This window comes from Phalangium opilio, unplaced genomic scaffold (assembly GCF_054372755.1).
Source record: "Phalangium opilio isolate 3A_F unplaced genomic scaffold, DU_Popi_V2 ptg000209l_1, whole genome shotgun sequence".
Lineage (NCBI taxonomy): Eukaryota > Metazoa > Arthropoda > Arachnida > Opiliones > Phalangiidae > Phalangium > Phalangium opilio.
In genome coordinates, this window is record NW_028324217.1 from 2,024,373 (window position 1) to 2,051,982 (window position 27,610).

Below are 27,610 nucleotides of genomic sequence, written 5' to 3' on the forward strand. Positions count from 1 at the left end.
TTCCACCTGGGTCTTTCCTAAGCCTTGGTTAAGGTTTTGGCGGCAAATTCGTTTTACACAACGCCATGTTGCAACCATAGATATAGTAAAACTATAAAGGGTCTAGATCCACTTCGCTGGCTTAGGCTTAACGAAAAAACGCGGAAGGGGCAACGAGCAGACAGCCGCTATTTTCTGGGGGTAGCCGTATAAAACGCCATCTATCGGGAACTTTCGAAACTAAATTAAGGGATGAGCTTAGAGTAGTGGCACTCTATGTTAACCCCCTATAGGGCATAATAAGTCAAACCCTCGGAGATGCCATTACTCCATTTTATACGAGCTAAGAGCAGAAAAACGTATTTTATAAATTTTGCACCTGTAAAATCTTTTAAAAAACACTTGGAACTTGTATTTCTACTTACTTTCGAGGAAATACCACCGTTTTCTGAAGGTAAGAGTCTTTTTTATACATTTATTAGTAATGAAAACATTTAAGGCGAGCTAAGCCTTGGTCTTGTAAAACACGGCAGGACGGCAGGTTAGTGATTAGCATCGTTTTCAAATTCAAAATCACTAATCTGCCGTGTTTTACAAGACCAAGGCTTAGCTCGCCTTAAATGTTTTCATTACTAATAAATGTATAAAAAAGACTATTACCTTCAGAAAACGGTGGTATTTCCTCGAAAGTAAGTAGAAATACAAGTTCCAAGTGTTTTTTAAAAGATTTTACAGGTGCAAAATTTATAAAATACGTTTTTCTGCTCTTAGCTCGTATAAAATGGAGTAATGGCATCTCCGAGGGTTTGACTTATTATGCCCTATAGGGGGTTAACATAGAGTGCCACTACTCTAAGCTCATCCCTTAATTTAGTTTCGAAAGTTCCCGATAGATGGCGTTTTATACGGCTACCCCCAGAAAATAGCGGCTGTCTGCTCGTTGCCCCTTCCGCGTCGACCTCCCATTGAATTGTGTATCTACCCTTTTAATATATCTATGGTTGCAACGAAAGAAGATGTTAAACACTAAAATAGCCACGGATATTCAGGAAAGTACAAATTTTCACACAGATATATTTATACCAAAACATTTTCTCGAACATAATAATAATACAGACATTGATGGTGTGCTTTTATGCATTTGTAAAACTAATACAATAAGATTAGAGTCCAAGATAAACGCGATATTTTTACTGCACGATTTAAGCCTAAACGAACTTGCAAGACTTTTAGAGAATGCCAAAACAATCTTACAAAATGAATTAGGCCTATCATTGTGTCTCGGTTTTATGAACAATTTAAACGCAACGTTTATATTAAAATCATACCCAGATTTAAATCATTTTTACATTAAATCCTCGAAAGAAATCGGTAGTGAACTTTACGTGTCAAAGGTTATCAATCTTAATACGCCAAATGGCGCCAAACATTCAGTGACCCTTATTACTTACAACTGTCACCCTATTCTCGATTGTGACGCGTTAGATACCGATGAAACAAACCCCAAACTTGAACGCATGATAGATTTTATAAACTATACCCTAACAATGTCTAAAAAATTAGATATTGGTGTATTTAACAACTGTAACAAGAACAGCGTTATAAAATGCGTACCAAATTCAAATTCCCGCGTTGGTGCGCTGTTAATCGCGGTACTTTTAGCGGTATTAAACCCACTTAACAAACTATCGTATGAAAAGATGTACAAAGGCTTACGTTTCACTGCAACTGGGAGGCAACTTACACGAAAACTTTCGGATATCAAAACTCTTTGTGGTTATTTGAAAGAGGATAAAATTAGTTTAAAGTAATTAATACCAGGAATGCATACAACTAATAGGAATCATTGTGTAGCTATATGTCCCATTTTAATTTCTACACGGGTTTGTGGGCGGGGCTTGAGAACGTACTACTCATAATTAGGGGCGCGCGCAAGGTGCAACAGGCAGCGAGATAGATTATTAATTCTCTATGGGTGAAATTCGTCATACATAATGATTAGTTCTAGCTCCTCCCACAAAGCACGCCTAGAGTGAAAATGGCCACACAATGATTCCCATTAGCTGTATGTATTCATGTTAAAACGTAATAGCAAAAGGTTGAAATATTGAATATAATAACTTTTAGGTGTGGAAACTTATTAGCAGCAATAATTGCTGATATCGCGTTTGGGGTTGTTTTAACGTTCATTTTACGAGATTACCTTAATCCTGAGGAGATATTTGCGTCTATTCTGGAAATGACTGAAGTTGGTGTTGCAATAGATAGACCCTTTTCAAAGGTCAGGGGGGGGGTCAAATAGACAGAGTCTGGTTGGTGTGTTGAGCTGAGCACCACCTTGGGTTTTCTTAAGACGTTAGGAACATTCATAGGACGGTGTGTGAACAACAAAGACGTGTAAATTAAGACTTGGCTTCAAACTAAACGAACTTCTGCATGTTAATGTTAACTTTGAAGCCCAATCTCTTGTTGTCCACATACCGTCCTATCAATGTTCCTTTTTAACCCTTTAACACCAAGAAGACGATATTGAGCCCCGCCCCCTTTCGAAAAGGGATTCTTAATTGATTGGGTAGAATAGTAGTAATTCTCGTTGTATCGTCTCTGCAGACAGTCGTAAATGAACTTCAAACTTTGATAAATTGGTTGATGGGTGTACCAGCTGGTTTGAAATTGAATCGGCCACTTAATATCGTGTTGGGACGCTTTTTCCTGTACCATATTTATTTATGGAAAAGTATGAGTCGTTTAATTAGCTTAATTAGTGTTTACAGGGTTCATACAAACCTGGAAAATCAGGGAAATAAATAGTTGACAAAAACATCAGGGAAAATTCAGGGAAGTTTGCGTCAAACAGGGGCCGAGTAATTAAGCAAAATGTTCATAAACATCCCCTCCATAGGATTAACATTACACTATACTTTGGAGGCTCATAACTCTGGTTATATTAGAGATACAGGGATGTCCTTTGAGTATGTTATAGTCCTATTTGCCCCCCTCCTTCGTTAAAATTTGCTCCATAGGATACTCCATATACGGGGAAAAACCTGGAAAACTCAGGGAAGTATATGGGGGAAAAACCTCATGGAAATCTCAGGGAAATTTGTTTTCCAAAAGTTGTATGAACCCTGTGTTAGATTCTTGCGATTTGAGCTGAGGCCGGGCGGTGTTCCAAAAAGGTCAAAGGCTAAAATGGCAATATAATCAAAGTAGGCCCAGAACTAAATTTGTAATTTTCAAAATCCTTTATCAGCGTATATAGTGGTCCTGAAACCGTTCTTACTTATTGCCCTGGAAAATTCCACCATAGTTGGAATATTTGGCGTTACGTTTTTACTAAGTTTTGCCAGTGATTTCATATCATTGGCCACTATTCATATCTACTGTTTTTACGGATACGCTGCTAGGTTAGTTAAGATTAAGCTGTAATTAAACCCTTCAATAATTAAAATTAATTTTAATTATTAGACTTTACAATTTGAACATAACTGGTCTAATAGCTTTATGGCGATTATTTTGTGGTAAAAAACGGAATCCATTACGAAACCGAGTTGATTCCTACACTTACGATGTTCAGCAGTTGTTCATAGGAACACTGATGTTCACAGTTTTAATATTTTTGCTGCCAACTGTCGTTGTTTACTATGCTGTGTTCACTATGGTAAATAACACTTTAATTTTGTGGAAACGGTATCTAAAAAAGGGTCTAAAATTGGCATATTTTTATTGCAGCTGCGTTTAGCAGTTCTGTTTTTTCTCCTGGGTATCGCTAAAATGGTTAAAATGATTAATTCAATGCCCATTTACGTTTTATTGCTGCGAATTGCATGTCATACCGCAATTAGAGGTAATTAGTTTAGTATTTAGGAATACCAGGGATAGATTTAATTTTAGAAGTAGGAATGGAGAACGGTTAGTATTTACTTCAGTTATTCCAACTCATAGACCACCCAGTATAGATAGGGCCCCTCCCTCCAACACGTAATGTAACGAAAAGTTTAAATTATCTTATTTTCTGCTCACTTAAACTACGTTTTGATGACGTTGCTGACGAGGACGGCGAAAAATAATGACGTAATTCCTTTTTACCTCTGTCGCTATGACCCTCCCGCCTATTAATTCTTTCATACCCCCCTCCGTCCCGTGGAAGGGGGTCCGTCCGGGATTTGACGCGCGCCCAGATATTAATTACTCTGTTCTCCATTCCTACTTCTAAAATTAAATCTATCCCTGGAATACATACGGATAATAGGAATTCATAGAAATCAACATGGGTGTGAGATATAGGGGAACGCAATGATTCCTAGTATCTGTATGAATTCCTACGAGGTCTCCGCTGTAATTTAAATTATTTTAAATAATATCTTAGGTGAAATTTATTTTGAAGTTGTTTCCAATGTTGAGGATACTGTGCATCTGCGCATGACTGTAAGTTAAATTTTATTAAATTAGTTTTTAATTAGTTTAATGAGGTTTTTAATTAGCCCAAACCATCATCATGGGTAACATTATGGTGCAAAACGCAACCAAACACCAAATTCGATGAAACTAACTTAACATGGAAAGAACTTGTGTTCAATTTATTCCGTGGTAACATAATTTACCCACTTTGAATGTATTTGTTTTTAACAATAAAATAAATAAAGAAATTAAATAAATGATGACGTAATCTTATTAATATTCCAATTTTATTTATTTTTATTCACTTAAAAAGTTTAAGTGGCGCACACATAAAACTCAGGAAAAAAATACGGGAAAAAAAACGCTTCACTTCTTTATGTACAAACCCTACTTTATGAACCACCCCTAAAAATTTTATTTTATTTTTTTTTTTTTGAAATTAATGAATTTGGAAATAAAATTTTTATTTAAAAAAAAACGAAGTTGGAATTTTGAATTGAAAATTTGTAATTATAATTTTTTTTTAATTAAAAGTATTGAAATTAAAAATAGTGTTCTTATTTTTAATTTAAGTTAAAGACTAGAAGATAAGAGGTTAATTATTATAGGTTAGGGTAATTAAAACAATACCGTTAATTAGTTACTATATAAAAACATAAAATTACTTCTTTTCTCTTTCTTTTTAAAAAATCCCACAAAAATAATTCAACACATCGTTAAATGTGCATTTTTTTAGATCACATTTTTTCCGTTTTCAAATTTTTCAATCCCAGTCTTTTTTAGATGAAAATAGCTCAATTATTATTAATTTTTTTGGTAATTTTCAATACGATACAGGGGTCTTCCATAAAGGTAAGGTTAATTATAGAACCATCCACGCATCACACTCATGTACAATACTTCGGACCCATAATTACCCAATACCCCTTTTTGAAATAACACCCTGTATAATATAGGAGCTGGCAAATTTCAATGCATTTTGGGGTAACTTCCTTGCCCGAAATATTACTTCCAATTCCATTGCAACAAAATTGAATTATTTTGCAAAAAAAAACCAAAAATTTAAAATATTTAAAATTCTACAAAGCCAGTTCGATTTTGAAGAAGAAATTCGAATTACGTACAATTTTGATGACCGTTCCGTTAAGTTAGTTAGGTTGGTGTTAGTTTACTTTAATTAATTACTCTGGTGTTAATTACATTGCAGCTAGGATAAGTTAACCGGTAACTAAATATTTCAATTTAATTCAATTCAGTTCATTTCATTTCATTTTAAACCCAAAAATACTTTAGTTTTAAAATAGCAAGTTAGTTTTTACCGAAACATTTTTTTCGGTAATTTCTTCGTTAGCTGGAATGTAATATAAGTAAGATCAGTAGATGATGTTTTATATTAATTTGTGGGCTGCCTTATTTTGTGGAAAAACATGTTTTTGTATTTTGGGGGTGATTTAGTTCAAATACAGTCTTCTTAATTAATATTCAAATAATCGTCATTAAATTTAGTTTATTTTTAAGTGGTGGTGTTTTTTAGGAAACCAATAATTTCACGCGATCTTTGGGTACCGGTAACGATGAACCACTTCGGGTTGTAATGCGACGATTTTCACTAGAAAAAATTATAATTAAAATTAAAATGTTTTATATTTTATTCATATTGGGGTTATTTGCGTTCTGTTAAGGTGTTGGTTGGTGGTACACGTGACTGGTGAGATTTTTTTTAATAATTGGCAAGCGTTACGTAATTGTTCTATGCGATATACACTGGTAGTGTTGTGTTTCATTACAAAAAGGGTTGGGGGTAATTATGGGATTGAAGTATTTGAGTGGGATGGTTCTATGGGAAATCAACTGAATTTTGAGTGAATCGATGAAATGTTAAATGTAACTTCTATGAGCAGCCCTTAGATTTTGATTGAGCCCCCCACAAGGGATGCATGTATCCCCTAACCCACAAGTTATGAATGAACATTGGAGAAGTGTTTATCATTGGATGACCCCTTAGCATTATCATTGTCTGTTCAGTTTCTTACTTATTTTAAATTTAAAGGGGTCATCCAATCATAAACACTTCTCCAATATTCATTCATTTGTAACTTGTGGGTTAGGGGGTGCAATGGTGCACCCCTTGTGGGGGCTCAATTAAAATCTAAGGGCTGCTCATAGAAGTTACTGATTTAACATTTCATCGATTCACTCAAAATTCAGTTGATTTCCCATAGAACCAACCATCCACGCATCCCACTCATGTACCCATACTTCGGTCCCATAATTACCAACCACCCCTTTTTGGATTGTAACACGGTATTATTATTATTAAATACACTTAAATTCAGATCAAAAATTCAATGCGAAAAACCATGCAAAATGAAGCAACAACATACGCAATTAGCGCAAATTTCGTTTAATTATCTATTATTAAATTAAATTAATTAAATTTATTAATTAGCAACTACGGATGTCAGGATAATAAATGGTGCAGTGCAGGTTAAAATACGTAATCCACGACGGGGCATATTATTAGGTCCGCCGTACGTATTCTGCAAATTTTACCATACATAAGTTTATAAGATATGTTTTCCATCCATAAGTTTGTTAATCTCTGGTAACTTAGAAACTGGAGCTTGTAATTTTGAAGTGATTGAAGTAGGGAGGTCATAGATTCAGGGTAAAGCGAGGGATGCCTGGTGAGGAGCTAGGCGCTGCTGTCAAATTTGGGTAACTTAGTAAGTTCAGACTAAATAGGACCTAGATGGAACTTGGTCAGGCTGCAAAATTAATTAACCACCACCAACCGAGTGTAGTTTGGACTTCAATTGACTCGCTTAATTCCGTCGTTCTCCTTCTCGAACTAGTTATCTCGAGTGCTGTAAGTCCATCTCAGTAGCATTACGAACTTGTTTGGGTAGTGCCATTCATACTTATGGAACGGAACATATCACTTATAAACTTATGATGGATGATTTTACTATTTTGAGTAGAATACGGGACTGTGTTTATTTGTTTGTTTGTTTATTTATGTACCTTGTCACGACGGAATGGATTAAGCTTTCTGCGGACGCTCAGATGCCTGCTAATGCCACTGAAAACACACCAACAGTCAAGAAAAAAAAAAATAGAAAACTTCTAAAATTATAAAAAGTTGTATAACGAAACGAAGGTGCTTTCATTTTTAGAATATTTGTTTGTGTGGCTTTGTGGTGGCGGATTGTAATACACATTTGTCTATTGGCATTCTCAGGCCATGCTTGTTGATACATCGAAAGTATTTGCGGGGTTATGTTGATTTTGTTGCCTTTACGACAAGGTGTGGTAACCCAAAAGGTACACTATTTGAGTTACTAACATAGAATCAGAATTACGTTCTAACAGAAGGGGATAATACTGAAGAAGGATATAACACTCTGTATCCTCTTAATTAATATTATTTAGTTATGTAACATGATACTATTATAGCTTTTCAGTAATAATCAACAACATAATCTCGCAACAATCTACAAGACTACATCTAAAATTTTTCTAAATTTACCCTTTTTTAAAAATATATACAGTTATAGGACCCATTCACGTTGCACTGTTAAGGGAAAAAAGTTATCCAAATTGATTCTCAAAAATTCAGAATATTACAGAAAATCAAATCAAACGTAAATTCACATCAAATGATCCTTAACCATAAATTATTTAATAGACTGCTTTATTAATTCCAAAAGAGAAGTAAAGACCATGAGGTTGGAGTGGTCCTTCCCTCGTGTTGGTTATACCAGGGATATATTTAATTTTAAGTAGGAATGGAGATTAACGGTTAGTATTTACTTCAGTTATTCCGACTCATAGACCACCCAGTATATAACCCCTCCCTCCAACACGTAACGAAAAGTTTAAATTATCTTATTGGCTGCTCACTTAAACCCTACGTTTTGATGACGTTGCTGACGGGGACGGCGAAAAATAATGACGTAATTCCTTTCAACCTCTGTCGCTATGACCCTCCTGCCTCTTCTTTCATACCCCCACCTCCTCCGTCCCGTGGAAGGGGGTCCGTCCGGGACTTTGACGCGCGCCCAGATATTACTCTGTTCTCCATTCCTACTTCTAAAATTAAATCTATCCCTGGTTTAATGAAATGGTCTCTTGAATAAAACCCATAATAATTTTGATAAACTTACGTTGGTGTTTTTGGAGATGGTATTGTTGTGACATTGGCTTCGTCCTTTGCCGTTTTTTGCGGGACTTCTTTGACGAAGTTACGACAGGATGCCAACTTGGATTCCAAAGCCTTTTTTGTTTTGTGAATTGGGATTTTTGAGAGAGCAAGTACGAACACAAATTTCAGAGATTGGGAAAAATATATCGCAAAAAAAAAAAAAAAAAAGATTTTGTTGTCGGAATGCGCGTAACTGAACGTTTTAGTACGATTAACGATTGGACAATTTTGGCGGGAAAAACACGTAATGGTTAAGTACGGAGAAATAATAAAGCGGCAAAGAACCATTGATAGAGAGAGAAGGTGGACAAATTAACAGATGTTTAACAGTAGCACGTGGACGTCGGGCCTTGGACTAGAGAGATGATATGGAGTAGAAATATGTTGGTGGGACATAGTACCTCGTGCACGCCCCTACTCTTCAGTAGGGGACTGTTAAGTGCTGCCGCCTAGCGTTATTTAAAGATACTAAGCTATTTCTCACGAATTAGGCTTAGCATTTTAAAGACACAGCGGGCATTTTACATATAAGCAATATCTCCAACAATCTTGGGCATTTTATACGTTTTTGTACCCCTACCAAAACGATTTTAAAACTGAGGATGCTGGGAAGACTTCGTTTATTGCCGTTCAGTAGATGGCGTTACTTACAGAGGCTACATACGTTATGTTCCTATCTCTATGGTTATATGTTATTTAGATTACTACTCCATTTCACAGGTCTCTCCTTCAAGGTCGGGACGACACCAATGTGCTACTGGGGGTAGGATGGGTGGTTGGGATGGGAAATTTTTGGGAATATGATATTAAACATAAAATTATGGATGGATTAATGGAATCGAGATAGTGGGAGGTGTTGGTTTTGAACACGTGATCAGACGTACTTAATAACCAATGTTACAAACAATGTGGAAAGTAAACAAATACACTTAAATAACTATAAAGAAATTAATAAGATAGGTTTTGTAAGAATTTAAATAGATATCAGTATGAATTTTGATTTTTGGAGAAACTCGGATCGGATGTTTTGTTATGTTAGTTTGATTTAGATATCAAATGCAAATAGAGAATAATAGGAAGTAATATAGACGCTAGCATAGCTAGGGTGGTTAATGAAGGAATGGTTTACGATGTAGTAACTCTAACCCTCCCAAGTTTTAATATCTTTCTCTGTAGTTTCATTGGCTAGATAGCAAGCCAATCAGTGCCTGCTCTACTTTAAATATTACATACCACCTTATCTTTGTTAATTTCTCTAAAAGACTAGTTAAAATAGTTAAATAACCAATTCGGTTAATTCATTTGAATTTTATAGTAGGCATAATTTAATTTGCTTTAACAAAGGAGATTTTAAAATAGATTAGATTCCGTAGTGAATCACATGTCATCTACTGTCTCACTTTCAGTTGTACTTCTATTTGCTTTTGATATCATAACTACTCAGCATTTACGAAGCGTACCACGTGATTCTATAAGAAACCCAGAGCACTAGCTAGTACTAATAGTTAATAAAACACTAACCTAATAAGCCTTTTAATAGTTAATTGGCCTAAAAATAAAAAATAAATCCAAAAATACTTTTATAAAATAATTTGGAATTAAAAATAAAATTATCGTTTTAACGCAAAATGGATCTTAAATTCGAAACTGAACTAAACTACTTGAAAATGAAGAAGGAAAAGGAAGATAGAGAGTATTTACAGAACATACAGTGTCAGCGTAAGGCCCGGCAGTTGCATTGGAAGAGCAAGAACAACCCGAGCAGGTAGAAGAACTTTTTCGACGAGAACTAGTCGAGGAAGTTTGACAATTTGAATTTGGACGTGGCTGGAGTTTCATTTATTTATAACAAAATAAAGAAGATCGCATTCGCATAAAAAAAGAAGAACGTAGAAAGAAAAGATTGAAATAATAATAAGGATTTAAAAATATAAATAAATAAATAAATAGATAGAAGGGTACGTCTGATTCAAGGAATATAAACCATCCATTAATTCCAGTAGAGAAGCGAACGCCACAACGACGGGGAGAGATCGTCTCCTTCTCGTGTTATCTCCCTCGCGCCAACCAAGAAACACGTGACTCCGCTAGAGGCAGAGCGAGAGACGAGACGGCTAGCGCCAACCAAGAAACACGTGACTCCGCTAGAGGCAGAGAGCCCGAGACGAGACGGCTAGCTTCCCCCCTCTCACCGCCTGTAGTGAATTCGCGTTGCCTCTTTCTTGGTTGGAGTTAGGGGGGAAGTAAGTTACCTTACCTAAGAGGGGATACGGTCTCCCGCTCGTGTATTGTTCGTTTCTCCGTACAAGTAATTTATGGATAGTCTATTGGTTGGTTGTTTTGATTAACGACATGCATAATATGATCATGATAAGGATTGCTTTGGAAGTGCAGCAGCCATGCGAGTAATTATTTCGAATTTAAAAGCAGGGGTATTTATATGAAAGGTGCAAGCTATAATTGTATTTTCCTAATTATTTGGAAGTTACATTTCGATAAATTGGGGATAAGACTGCAGGTAATTTGACCTTCATTATACATACAGGGGTGGGGTAATTATGGGACCGAAGTATTGTACATGAGTGGGATGCGTGGATGGTTCTATGGGAAATCAACTGAATTTTGAGAATCGAAAATGTTAAATGTAACTTCTATGACCAGCCCTTAGATTTTGAGTGAGCCCCTACTTTCCCATAGAACCACCCATGACACTCATGTACAATACTTCGGTCCTATAATTTTTGCAACACCCTATATTTACGTAAGGACTTTAATTTATTTAAAATTTTAATTAAATAATGTAACATAATTATTGCTAATTAGGAAAATACAAGAAAAAAAACTAAAATATAAAAATGATTTAAGAATAAAACTATGTGTCTTTTATTATCATACGTCGAGAAATAATTTTACAGGTTCGTTTGTTCATTCAATAATTTGTTGACAACTAACTACAAACCTTCCTTATTAATTTAAATTTAATCCAAAAATGTTTTGCCGTTTTTTTTCTCTGTTATTTTAAATAACTTTTAAAAATATAATAATAATAAAAACTGAAAAATTATAAATATAATCCCGTATTTCTTTTACTCGTCTAGAGCATTTTTTAAAAATATTTCGTCCTATTTATAATTAGTATAATTAAAGGGGGGACGATATGGCATTGTTAACAGGAAAGTCAAAGGTTAAAATGTCTGATCATGAAACATTTTAAAATTATTTATTTATTTATGCAAATGAGGTTTGTTTCTTTTCGTTTTTCTTTGAAGGGAGGGGGGGGGGGCTGGTTATTATTATGATATGGGTATGAAGTTAATTAAGCTAATTATAGCGCTAACTAGGTCTATGTCTAACCGGTGACGGAGTATTTTTAAAGAAATCTCCTCGACGAATTGTCTGATATCGTAAAATGATTGATATTTTGAAATTTGTGTAAATGTTGGGAATTTTGGATATTGAAATGAAAAAAAGGAAAAAAAGACAAAAAACCCCAAATTAAAACAAACAAACTAGGCCTTGGTTGGTTAATTTTCTACATTTTTTTTTATGTTTTTTAGTGTTTCTAAACTATTACTGGTTAGTTAGAGTCTGGCCTATTTTTGGTTTGTGGTTATTTAAGTAATTTATTTATTTTTTCTTCTTTGAGATATTTGTCTATAGGTAGGCTTAATTGTAATTAGTTTAATCACGCGTTATGTTAATTAATTAAATTGAAACTCACCCCAACACGTCTGAGCAAATCACCGACGATGTTCAAGGCTGATATCCTAGCTGATGGCGTTAACGGAGCCGTTGGTGAACCATCTATAGGTGGTACATGTATAATTGGTTAGGGGGCGCAATAATTCCTAGTAGCTGTATGCATTGCTAGCTTAATGCGATTTTCAATGCCTTAAAAGCCATTTAAACTTTTTACTTAAATCAGGGATAGATTCAATTTTAGAAGTAGGAATGGAGAAATTAACAGAGTAATATCTGGGCGCGCGTCAAATCCCGGACGGACCCCCTTCCACGAAACGGAGGGGGGTATGAAAGAATTCAGAGGCGGGAGGGTCATAGCGACAGAGGTAAAAAGGAATTACGTCATTATTTTTCGCCGTCCCCGCATCAGCAACGTCATCAAAACGCATAGTTTAAAACTGAGCAGCCAATAAGATAATTTAAACTTTTCGTTACATTAAGTGTTGGAGGGAGGGGCTTTATACTATACTGGGTGGTCTATGAGTCGGAATAACTGAAGTAAATACTAACCGTTCCGTTCTCCATTCCTACTTCTAAAATTAAATCTTACCCTGATTTTATAAACAGCAAAACCCCCAGATGCAATTAAATTAAAATAAAATTCAAATTAATTACTAAATAACTTAATTACCAAAAAAATTAATATATTTATTTACCATAGCTAATTAAAACAAATTGATATTACAATTAAACAAACTAAACTCGTAATAATAATAATAATAATAATGAAAATCTAAATTTGATAAATTTTATATTAAAACACATCACATATCATGCAAATATTAAAAAGCTCTAGAACTAATCAAAGCAATTAAGGAAAAACAATCAAAAACTGTTAATTACGTACTACGTAACGGTGTGTACTCGTGCTCCGAAGATAACTCTCGATATTTTTCGGCTTTCTTATCGTTATTGGGTAGATTAATGTAATTGGAGGTGTTATTGCCGCCGCCACTGCCGCTATTGGAAAGGCCGCTTCCAACCGAAGTTGACCCTTTGATCTGATGGACGGATAATTCTTGTTTCAAATCACGGGCTTCGTCTTTTAACCTTTGAACCGCCGAACTTAAGGCTTCCTTTTCGTCCAGTTCGCTCTCCAGGAAAGCGTTCCGTTCGATAGCCTAATTATCATTCGTTAATTTTAAAATTAGTCTAATTACTGAATTAATTTTAATATTAATCCAGCTGGATGGGTGAACCGTTTATATTTTAGTAACTTTGATCAAATTCCCTGACTTTGTCGAAATTCTAAAAATTCCCCGGACTTTTTGATCCATTTTTGAAATTCCCCGACTTTTTGGCCCATTTCGAAATTCCCCGACTTTTTGGCCCATTTCGAAATTCCCCGACTTTTTGGCCCTTTTCGAAATTCCCCGACTTTTAACTGACCTTTTTGCCCCATTTTGAAATTCCCCGACTTTCCCTGACGTTTTCGCACCATTTTGAAATTCCCAGACTTTCCCTGACGTTTTCGCCCCATTTTTGAAATTCCCTGACATTTTCCTGAATTTTTTGCCCCATTTTAAAATTCCCCCAACTTACCTCTGAAATTTTTGCCCCATTTTCAAATTCCCCGACTTTTCCATAAGCTTTTCGTTCCATTTCAAAATTCCCCGACATTTCCCCGACCTTTCTGGCCTAATTTTGAAATTCCCTAACCCTTAGAAACCCTAATTAATAATATTTAAGTATTTACTTGATTTAACCGCAGTTCAAAATCTTCCAGCGAACAATACGTGGCTCTAAAATTTAATTATTATTATTATTGTAAGTTTTTTTTAACGATTTGAAGTTATCAAATGCCAAGGAATTAATTATGGGTAAGGCAATATTACTACCGTTTAGCCCTTTCGAGATCATCATTGGCTTGTTCCAATTCGCGAACGTATTTCGTTAGCTCTTCGCGAGCTTTCTTTTCGAGGCATAAGTCGTCTTGAAGTTCCGATATCTGGCGAATGCTTTCTGACTGAAGTTTTTCAAGTTTATCCTGTTAACAGAATACAGATATTGCTTTATTATTACATTTATATTGCAATTATTTGAACTACGGTACAATTAACATATTTCTGTGGCAATTATTTGAATTATTGTACAATCATCATATTTATAAAATAAATTTTTTATTTATTTAAATTATAATAAAATTATAAAAAAATGAAAGTTTTAAAAAATAATTTATTCATAAAACTTTTTCAAATAAAAACATTTTAAAGAAAAGTAAAAACCGATAAAATTCCAGACATAAACAACTACACATTTAAATAAACGTTAACTTATTCAAAACTGTAAAAATAAATAGTAAGGGTTACGAACCTATACATTGGAGAGAAATTTAAACCCCCCCCCCCTCAATTTCAAATTTTCTTTAAAAGATGATTAGGTCACAAAAAGAAAGACGTAAATTTCACAAGACGTTAAGCATGAGAAACGATGCAATAACGCGCATCAATATGATTAAAGAAATAAATGCCTTAGAAGTTCATTAATGCAGAAGTTATGATTACCATGTTGTCAATTTTAAAAGGGATATTTATTAAGAATATTACTGTGATATAAACAAGTCAACTCTTAATTTGTTGTTAAATTTATTGTAATTTGAGTTAACCCAATGAAGAAATTATATCTACTAAAATTAAATTCTTAAATTTACTTTAAGTTATTGGGCCTATTTTTAGATTATTCACCTTTAATTTCCCTATATTTAAATTCCCTTACCTTTTCTGGCCTATTAATAAATTCCCTTATCTTTTTTGACCTATTAATAAATTCCCTGACCCTTTTAATCCAATTTCTAAACACCCTAACAATATCCTAGTTTTCCCTTAAATTAAGGCAAACTTTTGTGTTCATTTAACATCTTCGAAGTTAATATATTTCTGTCACTAGGAACTCTAGATGTATAATAATTTAGCAAAGCAAAAGTAAAAAAATTTTTTCGATTGAATCTACCCACATTCCATAATATTTTCCCCATAATATGGTGTGTATGAGTCATGATAAAATGCGATGGACCGGATGAGTTCGCCCTAAGTTCCATGTACTTTCGATTGAAGGGTGCAGTGCGATGGCGCTAGCTGAACCGCACCGCACCATACCTAACCAACAACTACAACCGAAAAATGGCACCCAATAATATCATCCCATAGATTTTAACAACAATAAGACGAGTAACTGCCATTTCTAATTACTAGAGGATAACTCAATTTTTAATTAAAAAAAATGGGGAAACTTGACTGTGAAATTAATATTTTGTGACCTTGAAAAAATATACATACATAGTTTTCAGACTAGTAAGGATGATTGATACCATTTACACCAGGATGCTATTCTATATGGCGCACAAAGTGCGGTACCAAGTAGCGTGGCCTCCTGGTGTAATAGGTATCAATACTCCTAGCCTAAAAACTAAGATAAAATAAATTAGAAATGTTTCGCTTTGAATTAAAATTAACTTTCTACAGCTCAGCGTATTATTTTCCAGTTTTTATAGTATTATAGCAATAATGATTAGTATGAAGGAAACCGGGCTAAAGGGATGATTTTTTAATAAGTGTTATTTTATTCTTGATTGTCTGATGCGAAAGACTGGGACTTTTCAAAGCTGGTTTTTCTTCTGCTTCAATTTGTGATGCGCTTAAGTTGCTTCAGGGTATGAGAGTTTGTTTTTTTTAAAGGGGAGAAACAAGTAGCAGCTTTCAATAATTTGTAATATTCCCGTCTAAGACAGAATATCAAAATATATACTGCGCATGCGCTGTTTGACTCTCAACACTTGTGTCAGCACACTATCTATGAACAGTAATAATCAGTCGACAAAACTGTATTCCCCATCCACCCATAAAAAAGTAAGAAGCCTTACTACAGACAGACATGACAAGGGATCCCATACATAGATTAGACGACCCTATCCTGCCTGGGAGGCAGGGCAGACCATGAAAATTTCAATTCCCAGAGACCCAGACGTTCAGCTTGAAGCCCCCTAATCTTTTTGAAAAAGAGAGAGAGAGGGTAACTAGGGGGTATTAGGAGACTAACCTTTCTTACATTACATTATGATGGTGGTGTATGTACAATACACGACTGTAACATTCAATCCCCTAAAGACACCACCATACCACTACCATCAGTCCATTCAAGTTGATTTCTTTTTTGTAAAAGATTCACTAAAGTACTTAGCTAGAGTGTTTTTTTTTTCAATAGACTCCCCTGGGTACAAATCTACGACGCAAGGAATCGTGGGAAAACGAATTACAGCGACAGGTATGTCATGATTGCCCAGGGCAAACCCAAGAGAACATATGATCATCTCTAATAGCCATCCCTAAAGAGATACCAGAATAGACAATTCCATTGAGTACTTACAGTGAAACCAACACAAGAGGTGGGCTGGGTTCGGATAAAACTTTAAACCCCCGACTTATCCCTTACTTTTCCCCATTTTCCAAATGCCTGACTTATATCCAGGTTCCGTAGGAACCCTGATTCCAAAGTCCCAAAATGATAGATAAAAGTTTCAACAGTTTTTATATTTAATTCACTAGTCTAATCTGTTGAATACGATAATTACAGCTTCTATTTTTGAAACATAAATACCCTTGAATGTTTTATAACAGTTTAATCACAAAATAAATACACATACATCTAATGCCTATAAAAAAATTAGTCACGGGTCTCGTGAATGATGATATGAAAATGATTTTATCTGCAAAATATTATAGATGTTTAAGTTTTGAAAAAGGGTCTATTGAAAGCTTCACTATCCAAAACTTTAATTAGAGAAAATGACCCTTGTTGACCTTTTAATTAGCAGCTTGAAAGGGCCTCAATTTTCAAACAAAACCTACTGCAATTTTTGATAGTTCAATTAATTAAAAATATGATAAAATAAAATAACAAATAAATAAATAAAAAGTAGTGAAAATATAATAACCAGAAATTGAAAAGAAAAATCTCATTTTCAGTCTAGTAATTTTCTCGTGGAACGAAAATTAAAAAAAGAAGTATGGCTTGTTCCAGACTAGACTATATGTGGGGAATTTTCTGTTTCTAATTTAACATTTCAGTAAGCACACACCTGGATGGAGGTTTTAAGAGATGAGAAGCCCACTTTTTACCTTACGAAATGAAGCGATATTATAATTGAAGATACTATATAACTTATACTATACGTCTAAGGTATATTTTATCTTGAATTAAAAAATGTAGATACATTAATTAAAGAGAATTTAATCACTCATGCGTAAAGGATATTTTTTAAATTGGGGTCATACGGTTGGTAAAGGTCATGGACAACACGAAGGTGATATAATCTGGCCTAATTATTAAAGGAATTTCAATGTATGTTGTTATTAGAGGTATTATATTGGAGTTTGCTTTCATTATTCATGGAAAATTCATGGAATTAATCAAACTCAAGGAATTTTCTTTTATATTGATACTAGCAATCGTACGAATTCCCTAAACTAACATAAAACTTTCTTCTCATTTCATGGAAAATCCATGGAATTAATTAGAAAAATCGGGGAATTTAAGATCTGATTTAAAATTTAAAGAAAAACCCTTGAAAAAAAATAAGAAATATTATATACAATTTAGCAATTGTAAGAATGCAATTAACAACTTCTAAACTTCGTGTTAATCAACTTCTGCCCTCAATATTAACTTTAAATAAATTAATATATGCAAATATGTAAAATTGAAATTGGGCCGGGAAAGTGTCAAAAATTAAAATTAAGGCGTGAAATGTATTACATTTAATAATTCTTTTTATTTTAGTTATAGATACTAAAAATAATGGAAATATTTCCTTTAGTTACTCATCTTTCGTACCATTATTTAATTAAAAAGAAATTAGAAAAATTATCACAGAAAACCATAAATAGGTTACTAGTCCAACAAGCAACCAATTTTCACGCGGCTACAATAAACTTAGAAACCGAACTTTAAAAAAAAAAAAAAACCTTAATAAGAAAAAGTAAAATTTCTTCAATAAAAATTAAATTATTTGAAAAAGGAAATATTTTTTTGTGTGTGAGTGTTGCGGCTATGGGCCGGTGAATCTTCTGGTTTTTTTGGGGTGGTTTTTTATGGTCTTTTACATAAGTTAATAAGATATGTTTTCCATATAAGTTTGTTAATAACTGGAGCTTGTAATTTTGAAGTGATTTAATTAAGTCATAGATTCAGGGTAAAGCGAGTGAGGCCTGGTGAGGTGCTGCTGTCAAATTTGTGTAACTTAGTAAGTTCAGACTAAATAGGACCTAGATGGAACTTGGTCATGCAAAATTAATTAACCACCACCGAGTGTAGTTAGGACTTCAATTGACTCGCTTAATTCCGTCGTTCTGCTTCTCGAACTAGTTATCTCGAGTACTGTAAGTCCATCTCAGTAGCATTACGAACTTGTATAGGTAGTGCCATTCATACTTACATGGAAAGGTACATATCTCATAAACTTATGTTCAATATAATAAAACGCCAGAAGCGAAACTAATTAAATGAAAAGACATAAAGGCAAAGAAAAAAATGGAAATTTCTTTCAAGAAGTAAAGTTGCTTCGTTCAAGAGTCAAGAATTTTTGGGTGTAATTAAGACAAGAAATGGGAGTCTATTCGAGACACATAAAACTGGTTATATATATATAATTTTGATGAGAATGTATGCCTATTTAAATTTTAAATAAACTGAGCTATGAAGTAGGTGTAGATTAGTTTTGAGAATTTTTTAAGCAGCTGCTTTAAACGTCGCGAAGCAACTTTGATTTTTTTAAAAGACCAAAAAAATAATAATAACTAAAAAGAAAACCAGTTTTATGGTTTTGTTTTGGTTATTTCAAAGGCAAAAATAATTAAAAATATTTTGAAGAAAGTGGAAACTGGAGAGGTTAATGAAAGCCTTAATTTCAGTGATATATAAAATTTTAATTATACAGGGTGTTTCTGATACAGGGTTCATACAACTTTTGGAAAACAAATTTCCCTGAGATTTCCCATGAGGTTTTTTCCCATATACTTCCCTGAGTTTTCCGGGTTTTTCCCGTATATGGAGTATCCTATGGATCAAATGTTATCGAAAGAGGGGGGGGGCAAATAGGACTATTACATAATCAAAGGACATCCCCGTATCTCTAATATAACCAGAGTTATGAGCTTCCAAAATTTAGTGTAATGTTAATCCTGTGGAGGGTATGTTTACGGACATTTTGATTAATTACTCGGCCCCTGTTTGACGCAAATTCCCCTGAATTTTATTAAAAATTCTAAATTTCCCTGAGGTTTTTGTCAACTATTTATTTCCCTGTTTTTTCCAGGTTTGTATGAACCCTTTATCTTTCTCATATTTATCACTTAAACTACTACTAACATACCTAACCTAGATAATTCAACGTGACTACTATATAACGAAACAAGGTGTTAAAAAATAAATACCTCTCCTTTCTGTTACAAACCCAAACCAAACCGAAATTTCTCAACTAAAAATAGACAATGCAATCTTGAATGAATCTATACAACAACACTGGATACAAGTCTATCAGTCTCCTCTTTTTTTTGGAAAAGTGGATCGACAATAAATAAATGAAAAAATAATGTAGATTAAAATCTCGTTTTTCTTAGGACCTATTTAAAATCTTAAAACTTTGAAAAATAAATAAAAGTCGGCTATTGTTTTAAAAAGAAAGAAAACTCCTTAAAGGTAGGGTGAAATAGATAATCAAGTCGATTTTTTCCTTGGTAGATTATTCAACTAATTATAAGACCAATCAACATATGGGGAAACATCCAGAAATAAATACCTCAGAATGATTTTAAAATTCAAATTAGTTTTATGGATAATTCCATGAATAACTTGAAATTTGCACCTCCGACCAATCACGTAACGCCCCAGTTGCCTTATTGTTAACAAAATTCACGTTGCAAGCTCCTATATATCTCTTGCGCCACGATTATCACATAGCCCGCAAATTTTAATCAAATCTCGTGCTAAATTTCATTCGACATGCCAAGAGATTTTTGTTAACAAGAAGGTAACAATGCCATTACGCGATTGGTCGAAGGTGCTAATTTCAAATTACGTATGAATTAATTTATCAATAAAACTAATTTGAATTTTAAAATAATTCATCATAGGTATTTCCTTTAATGTTTCCCCATTTGCAGATTGGTGTCTTATAATCAGTAGAAGAATCCATACACACAAAAAAAAATCACTTGATTTTCCATTTCACTCTCCCTTCAAACGTGTCCAGTTAGCTAGCTACAAATCCAGTTTGACTTTACAAAAATAAACGTAAATTTAAAGACAAAATAAAACTTTAACCTAAATAACTGCGGTCATCCTCAAACCCACCCCAAAAATAAAACCAATCTTATAAAATTAACAAACACCCAAATACCGTTATTTCTTATTTTAAACACAATGAGATAAATAAATTTTGACAACTGTCTATCTATTATCCCGGAAAAGGAACACAGCTAGCCCAAAAGAACTGGTCCTCGCTAAGCCTAAATAGTTTCAAATCCTTATTAGATAAGGTAAGCTGACCTCAGGAGGACTATTCTATCCACGTCACTTGAAAATGCAATGTCATAAACGTAACCAACCGTGAACGTTGAAAGAATAAGTTTGACCCCGTAATTTTAAGAGGTCAAAACGTGGCTTTGAATTACAATCCTTAATTTTTTACAGTTATGATAAATCGAATTTGAAATGAAGAAAAAAAAAATGTATTTTGATTTAGGCTTAGCACAATGTTGGCGCAAAATATGCATTGGGAATTAGGCTTAGCACAATATTGACGCAAAATATGCATTGGGAATTAGGCTTAGCACAATATTGACGCAAAATATGCATTGGGAATTAGGCTTAGCACAATATTGACACAAAATACATTGGGAATTAGGCTTAGGACAATTTTGACACAAAATGTACCTTGGAAAATAGGCTTAAAACAATATTGACGCAAAATACATTAAGAATTGGGCGTAACAAAACTTTAAGTCAAAAGTTCTTTTTTAATTTATTTAATTCTTGTCTGGCAATTAAACTGTTGATTTGATCGAAGGTTAAGCTATTAATTTTTATTAATAATCACGAGGTTGAATTTAATTACAAATCCCATGACTATCACGCGTTCAAAACACTGACAAAACTGGTTTTGCGGTTTAATGTGAATCTATTATAATTTGAGGGACGCGATTGTAAGTTAAGATATCTTAAAAACATGAACGACAGAAGCCAAAATTGAACACCCAAAATATTCAATATCGTTTATCAAACATTTCAATAGACGATTTAGCATAAGTTTATAAGTGATATGTTCCGTTCCATAAGTATGAATGGCACTACCAATACAAGTTCGTAATGCTACTGAGATGGACTTACAGAACTCGAGATAACTAGTTCGAGAAGGAGAACGACAATTAAGCGAGTCAATTGAAGTCCTAACTACACTCGGTGCTGGTGGTTAATTAATTTTGCAGGACCAAGTTCCATCTAGGTCCTATTTAGTCTGAACTTACTAAGTTACCCAAATTTGACAGCAGCGCCCCACTCACCAGGCGTATGCCGCTTTACCCTGAATCTATGACCTCCCTACTTCAATCACTTCAAAATTACAAGCTTCAGTTTCTAAGTTACCAGAGATTAACAAACTTATGGATGGAACATATCTTATAAACTTATGATTATATTTAGTAAAATGCTAAAAATACTTAACACATTGCCTGTTTATCAATATAAAGTGACGAAAATTATTATCAAGCCACGCTTATCATTAAAAGAAAAAAAGTCGTTAGTAGTTTAGTACTACCCATTACGCACTTACATTGAAGTGTCTAACCGTAATTTTATTTTAAAAACCTGACGTCAATCCTTCAAAAAAACCAAATATTAAAATTTAAAAAATAAACCCATTAACTTATATAAAAAAGGGGTTCATTCTTTTCCCACGCGTGTTATATTTCAACTTCAAAGGTACCACATGCCGATGCCGACATTACACTTGAGTTTTAAAGAAAGGCATTATATTATATACAGGGTGTTCTTCCAAAAATTGTGAGGGTAAATAATTATAGGACCGAAGTATTGTACATACATGAGTGGGATACGTGGATGGTTTGTTCTATGGGAAATCAACTGAATTTTGAGTGAATCGATGAAATGTTAAATGTAACTTCTATGACCAGCCCTTAGATTTTGATTGAGCCCCCCACAAGGGATGCATGCACCCCCTAACCCACAAGTTACGAATAAACATTGGAGAAGTGTTTATGATTGGATGACCCCTTGATTAAATTAGCATGATCATTGTCTGTTAAATTTGAGGGGTCATCCAATAATAAACACTGTATTCCAAAGCTAATATCACCCTGTATTATAGTGGGAAAAAAATAAGCCCAAAGCAAAACCAGAACATTATCGACACCTCAATTTGAAAATCTCCAGCTTTTTCTATACGTTATCGCGTATAGTTAAGTTTCCATGAGTTAGATATTCAACAATACTGATGATCATTGTTTGAAAATAATACTAACAGATGAATAAAAAAATAATATCTGGCTTAAGGTTGGTTCATTATCAAACAATTCACGATATTGTCTGTATTTTATTTCGTTTTTTCCCATCCATTCTTAAACTACCGTACGTTTGTACACCATATTGCAAAAGTTAGTGAGACAAGGTCTTAAGATAAAGGCATTAAGTTGGTTAAACTAAAGTTACCAAAACACACAGACAGGGTACCGAAGTATGGGTACATGAGTGGGATGCGTGGATGCTGGTTCTATGGGAAATCAACTGAATTTTCAGTGAATCGATGAAATGTGTTATGTAACTTAAGTTCTATGACCAGCCCTTAGATTTTGATTGAGCCCCCACAAGCGATGCACCATTGCACCCCCTAACCCACAAGTTATCATGAATAAACATTGAATGAATTCAATTTTGATAACTTTAATTTTCATTTATTTCTGTAGGTAAGCAAGGCATAGTAAAGATTATAAAATATCTTTCTTATATTCCAGAATTTATTTTTCAGTCTCTCAATTCAACTTCTTAACAACCCACGTTTATTTTTCATTGTTTATGGTTAGGGAGGGGTGTTCCTACGTAATTTCTGATTTATCAAAAAGAAAAGGGGCTAGGTGACCTTATTTTAAACAGATATACTACCCGCCGCGATCGCCAGCCATAGGTAAATAAAGGTTTAGAGAAAAATTATTATTATAGCCCTTAGGGAAAGACGCTGAAAGTTTTAACAATTTTCGAATATTTTTTTCATACATAATATTTTTCATTTAAGTTTAGCTTGAAGTTGTATGTCAAGGTTAATCAAAAGTGAAGTGTTTTCTCATTGATAGCAACAAATCAATGCATTTCAATTAGTTCTTGCGTAGATCAATATGTTTGACATTTGTTTCAAATTGCGTTTGATTATGTGTGTTTACGTTCAGACCGCTGTGAAATGTACAAAGGTCCAAATCGTACTTTTTAATTAAAACCTTAATTACTCGAGCTGTGGTTGAGGTACGTACAAGTAATTGGTACCATTGGAAAGAGGACAATTGGGGCTATAACTCCCCCGAACCGTTTGCCTCTAGCATCTAAATTACCAGAGTTCTGGCGTCCTAAAGTTTATCAAGGTTCTGACCCAGTGGTACAGGGGTCCAAAACTGAGCTTTGATAAAACCCTTAATTACTCAAGCTGTAATTGAGGTAGGTACAAGTACTTGGTACCATAGGATAGAGGACAATTAGGTCTATCATACCCTCGAAGCGTTTGCCTCCATCAAAATTACCAGAGTTCTGGCGTCCTAAAGTTGGTCTAGGCGACAACCCATTCCCCAGTGTCTAAAACAGTACTTCACTAAAACCATAATTACTCAAGTTCTAATTAAGTTAGGTACAAATACTCGGTACCATTCGAAAGAGGACAATTTCATCTACAACTCCCTCGAACCGATTTTCTTTACCATTAAAATTACCATAGTTACAACGTAATAAACTTCAAATACATTCTAACTAACCTAAATTCCTCAATCCCTAATTGAACTATAATATCATAACTAATTAACATTTTAACTAGATAACCCCATACTTAATTTCAAAAATTAGAACAGAAATTGGGAGAGTCATCCATAGCCCATATATTAACAGAAAAAAATAAATAAAAAACAAAACGGTTCCACCTTTTCAAATAAAAACAAAATTATGTTGATAAATATATGCAAATTTGGGTTGGGGCCTTTATGATTAAAACAGGACATAGAAAGACAACGTATCTGCATCTGCTAGACACATAAGTTGTCCAACAGCACAGTTTGTCAAGCGTGCAGGTGCATTTTTTCTCTCTACCTCTCTAGATCTAGTCTCTCCTAAACTAACTAACAACATTTTTTTTATAATCCTGCAATGGCTTCCCCTAGACAGTTTTTCAACCTCTGCCTTAATTTTGTGACTTTTTCTAGTAACTTGTTTAATTTATTTGAAAACTTGGTAAACCCGGGGCCACCAGTGTACAACTGCAGTCAACCAACCATAAAGTGTCACGTGGTTAACAATAGGACAAAACAATAGTTTTTAAAATTCAACGTAGTTCTATTCTACAGTTTGAAGCAAGAGAGAGAGAGACAGAGAGAAGTTAATGATTTAACGAGGAAATGTTTGGTATCAAACAAGGTCGAATTGCTGATGTTATTAAAACGAATAAACGACGCTCTTCCTGAATTAGGGTTAACGAAATAACAACGGAACGGTGTATTGTATTTATTAATAGGTATGATGACTCATGAGTCATTTAGTTTCGTGATATGGGTTAAAGGTTAAATAGGTTTATATTGAAGGGTTTTTATCTATGTTATTTGGACTTTTGAAGATCGGGGTTTATTATGTGTGAAGTTTAATGAATTATTAGGAAAGTTTGGCCTAATTATATTTTGGAAAATAAAATTGGTCTATTAGGTAACTTCAAACATGATTATTTTTACTTTCAGGGGAAATTAATTATGCAAATATTTCTAATTACTTTTTTACCTATTACAAATTAAGGTCATGTTTATATGTCAATACATTCTTTGAAAGAAGCTTGTAACTTTTAAATTTGGGGAATGTTTATTGAAATTTGGCCTAATTTTATATGAAAAATGGCCTATTAAGTAACTTTAACACAATATTACTTTTGCTTTCAGGGGCAATTAAACAAGTATTTCTAAGTACTTAACTTATTACAAATTAGGGTTATCATTATATGTCAAAAATACTTTGAAAGACGAAGCTTATAACTTTTAAATTTGGGGAATGTTTATTGAAATTTGGCCTAATTTTATATGAAAAATGGCCTATTAGGACAGGTAACTTCAACACAATTACTTTTGCTTTCAGGGGCAATTAAACACGTATTTCTAAGTACTTAACTTATTACAAATTAGGGTTATCATTATATGTCAAAAATACTTTGAAAGACGAAGATAGTAACTTTTAAATTTGGGAAATATTTATTGAAATTTGGCCTAATTTTATATGAAAAATGGCCTATTAAATTAGGTAACTTCAACACAATTACTTTTGCTATCAGGTGCAATTAAGCAATACTTCTACATACTTAACGAATTACAAACCTATATATAATTAATGCAAACTTCGTTAAAAGATTTAATACCTCAAATTATGGACTTCTAGTACTTAAAAACCCTAAAAAAAATACATGTCAAGGGTCAAAAACTAACGAAATTTCAAATATTTCCCAACCAAAATGGTTCAGCTAAGCCTAAATGTTTAAAATTAAGATATAACTAAGGTTTGACTGAATTCCCTTGACACAATGGTTGCAAACTCAACCATATTGACTGCCAAAATAAATTAAAACCATGCCAAGTGTCCCATCCCCAAACCCAAATGCAATCCCTTCCCACAATACTAAACTAATCACACACAAAAAAAAGAAGTGTTAACTTACTTGTGTAGATTCTAAATCTCTCTCTAATCTGGATTTTGTTGACCTGAGGTCCTTATTTTGAATTTCTAGTTGTACTAATTGCGTCTCCAATTCTGACTCTACTTCGCGACTTGTCTCTTGAAATTCCTCTAATTCTTGTTGGGCGTCTTTATATCTTTATAGAACAGAAAGAATTTCAACAGAAAGTTTAGTAACTAAAGGTATTTATCTCTAAACTCATCATAAATTACGACATATCTTTAAAAAAACCTACAAAACTGGTTAAAAACAAGGCTAAGTTAACTTACTTTTGTTTGTATTCTTGACTTGTTTTTTTGTAGTAACGTAACTCTTCTTCGACACTTGAGAATTTCATGTCTCTATCCATTGTTTATTTATATTGTTTTCTTTGGAGTGTTGTTAACAGTATCACTCGCGCACTAACACACACTTTAAAACACGTTCGCGTACGCGTACTGGTTTATTTAATCCACTGAGTGATTTCGCGTTAGGCCTAAATTAACACAAACTATCACCTAACTTGGATTTTAATGTCACTTTCTGGTTTTTTAAACATTTCCGCAACAATTTGACGCGAAGTTTCTGAAATTAGTTCCCGAGAATATGCTGGTGTTATTAATTTTGCTTCTAATTAGGTTACAAAGCCCCTATTTTGAATTTTTAGGCTTGTTGTAGACTTTTATGGGCAGTTGGTTATGGGCTTATGGTAGGGGTATTTCACTATTTTTCGCTCTAAGCCTGTCTAATAGGGATTTTATTTTTATGTAGTTAAAGATTAGGCCTAATAATTTAGGTACACTATACACGGAAGCCTTGTAAAATCATCCCTTTTAAATCCGTTAGCAAATACGAACCTCAACTTGCCTTCAAGATTGTGAAATTATATTTACTTACCAAGGCTTAGGAAACTTTCCAGTGTCTATCTTAGTTGAAAATGTTGAAAAAACCGCACAAAAATAACTAAATACTAACTAATTAATAGCCTAATTTGAAGAACTTAAAATCGAAAGACGCCTCAACTTCGAAATTTTAACTAAAAATTTAAAATGTGTTTAAAATAACCGAAAATGCATCCGCCAAAAATCCAACGGCTTCGCCTCGAAAACGGATAAAACTTCAATGACGTTTTGTCGTTGTTGAAGCCGCGAATAGCCGTTCCGTAGAACGTGGATGAAATAACCAATCACAGGTTGCGAATTCATTGCGTAAATGACAGACGTTAAACGGTATTTCGAGTTAATGCTATATTACACCATAACCTTTGCTGTTAATATTGACGTTCGACCTCCCATATTCAATAAATGTAGTTACTACATTCTAGCTCTTAGTCAGAT

At 33.7% G+C, this 27,610-nt stretch overlaps 2 protein-coding genes across 7 annotated transcripts; one reads left to right on the forward strand and one right to left on the reverse strand.

Moving 5' to 3' along the window:
- The first annotated feature begins 678 nt into the window (after positions 1-678).
- PIG-Q (phosphatidylinositol glycan anchor biosynthesis class Q) lies at positions 679-4,638 on the forward strand. Its single transcript, XM_089855714.1, has 8 exons — positions 679-1,786; positions 2,107-2,227; positions 2,590-2,716; positions 3,233-3,386; positions 3,448-3,640; positions 3,712-3,826; positions 4,349-4,407; positions 4,464-4,638. Exons 1-8 carry the CDS (start codon positions 996-998, stop codon positions 4,590-4,592), a joined length of 1,689 nt encoding a protein of 562 aa, XP_089711840.1. The 5' UTR covers positions 679-995; the 3' UTR covers positions 4,593-4,638.
- Positions 4,639-4,648: 10 nt separating this feature from the next.
- LOC149618305 (nuclear distribution protein nudE-like 1-A) lies at positions 4,649-27,415 on the reverse strand. 6 transcript variants are annotated; one of them, XM_089855721.1, is made up of 10 exons: positions 27,171-27,413; positions 26,564-26,858; positions 26,277-26,430; positions 14,164-14,312; positions 14,022-14,067; positions 13,173-13,446; positions 12,306-12,388; positions 8,547-8,656; positions 7,405-7,462; positions 4,649-5,989 (listed from the first exon to the last, which is right to left on the reverse strand). In XM_089855721.1, the coding sequence occupies exons 2-10, from the start codon at positions 26,641-26,643 to the stop codon at positions 5,987-5,989; spliced, it is 957 nt and encodes a 318-aa protein (XP_089711847.1). In that variant the 5' UTR covers positions 26,644-26,858; positions 27,171-27,413; the 3' UTR covers positions 4,649-5,986. The 6 variants fall into 6 exon arrangements, with proteins under 6 accessions (XP_089711847.1, XP_089711846.1, XP_089711849.1 ...); XM_089855720.1 differs by lacking the exon at positions 7,405-7,462 and having other exon boundaries at positions 27,171-27,412; XM_089855723.1 differs by lacking the exons at positions 4,649-5,989; positions 7,405-7,462 and adding an exon at positions 7,930-7,954 and having other exon boundaries at positions 27,171-27,412.
- Between the last annotated feature and the right edge of the window lie 195 nt (positions 27,416-27,610).

Coding starts and splice junctions, on each gene's coding strand:
- PIG-Q (XM_089855714.1), top strand. CDS start 996: ATGTTAAACACTAAAATAGCCACGGATATTCAGGAAAGTACAAATTTT. Junction 2,228..2,589: donor CTATTCTGGAAATGACTGAA/GTTGGTGTTGCA, acceptor TCGTCTCTGCAG/ACAGTCGTAAATGAACTTCA. Junction 2,717..3,232: donor CCATATTTATTTATGGAAAA/GTATGAGTCGTT, acceptor ATCCTTTATCAG/CGTATATAGTGGTCCTGAAA.
- LOC149618305 (XM_089855719.1), bottom strand. CDS start 26,643: ATGGATAGAGACATGAAATTCTCAAGTGTCGAAGAAGAGTTACGTTAC. Junction 14,068..14,163: donor GATCTCGAAAGGGCTAAACG/GTAGTAATATTG, acceptor ATTAAATTTTAG/AGCCACGTATTGTTCGCTGG. Junction 12,389..13,172: donor CGAGTACACACCGTTACGTA/GTACGTAATTAA, acceptor TACCACCTATAG/ATGGTTCACCAACGGCTCCG.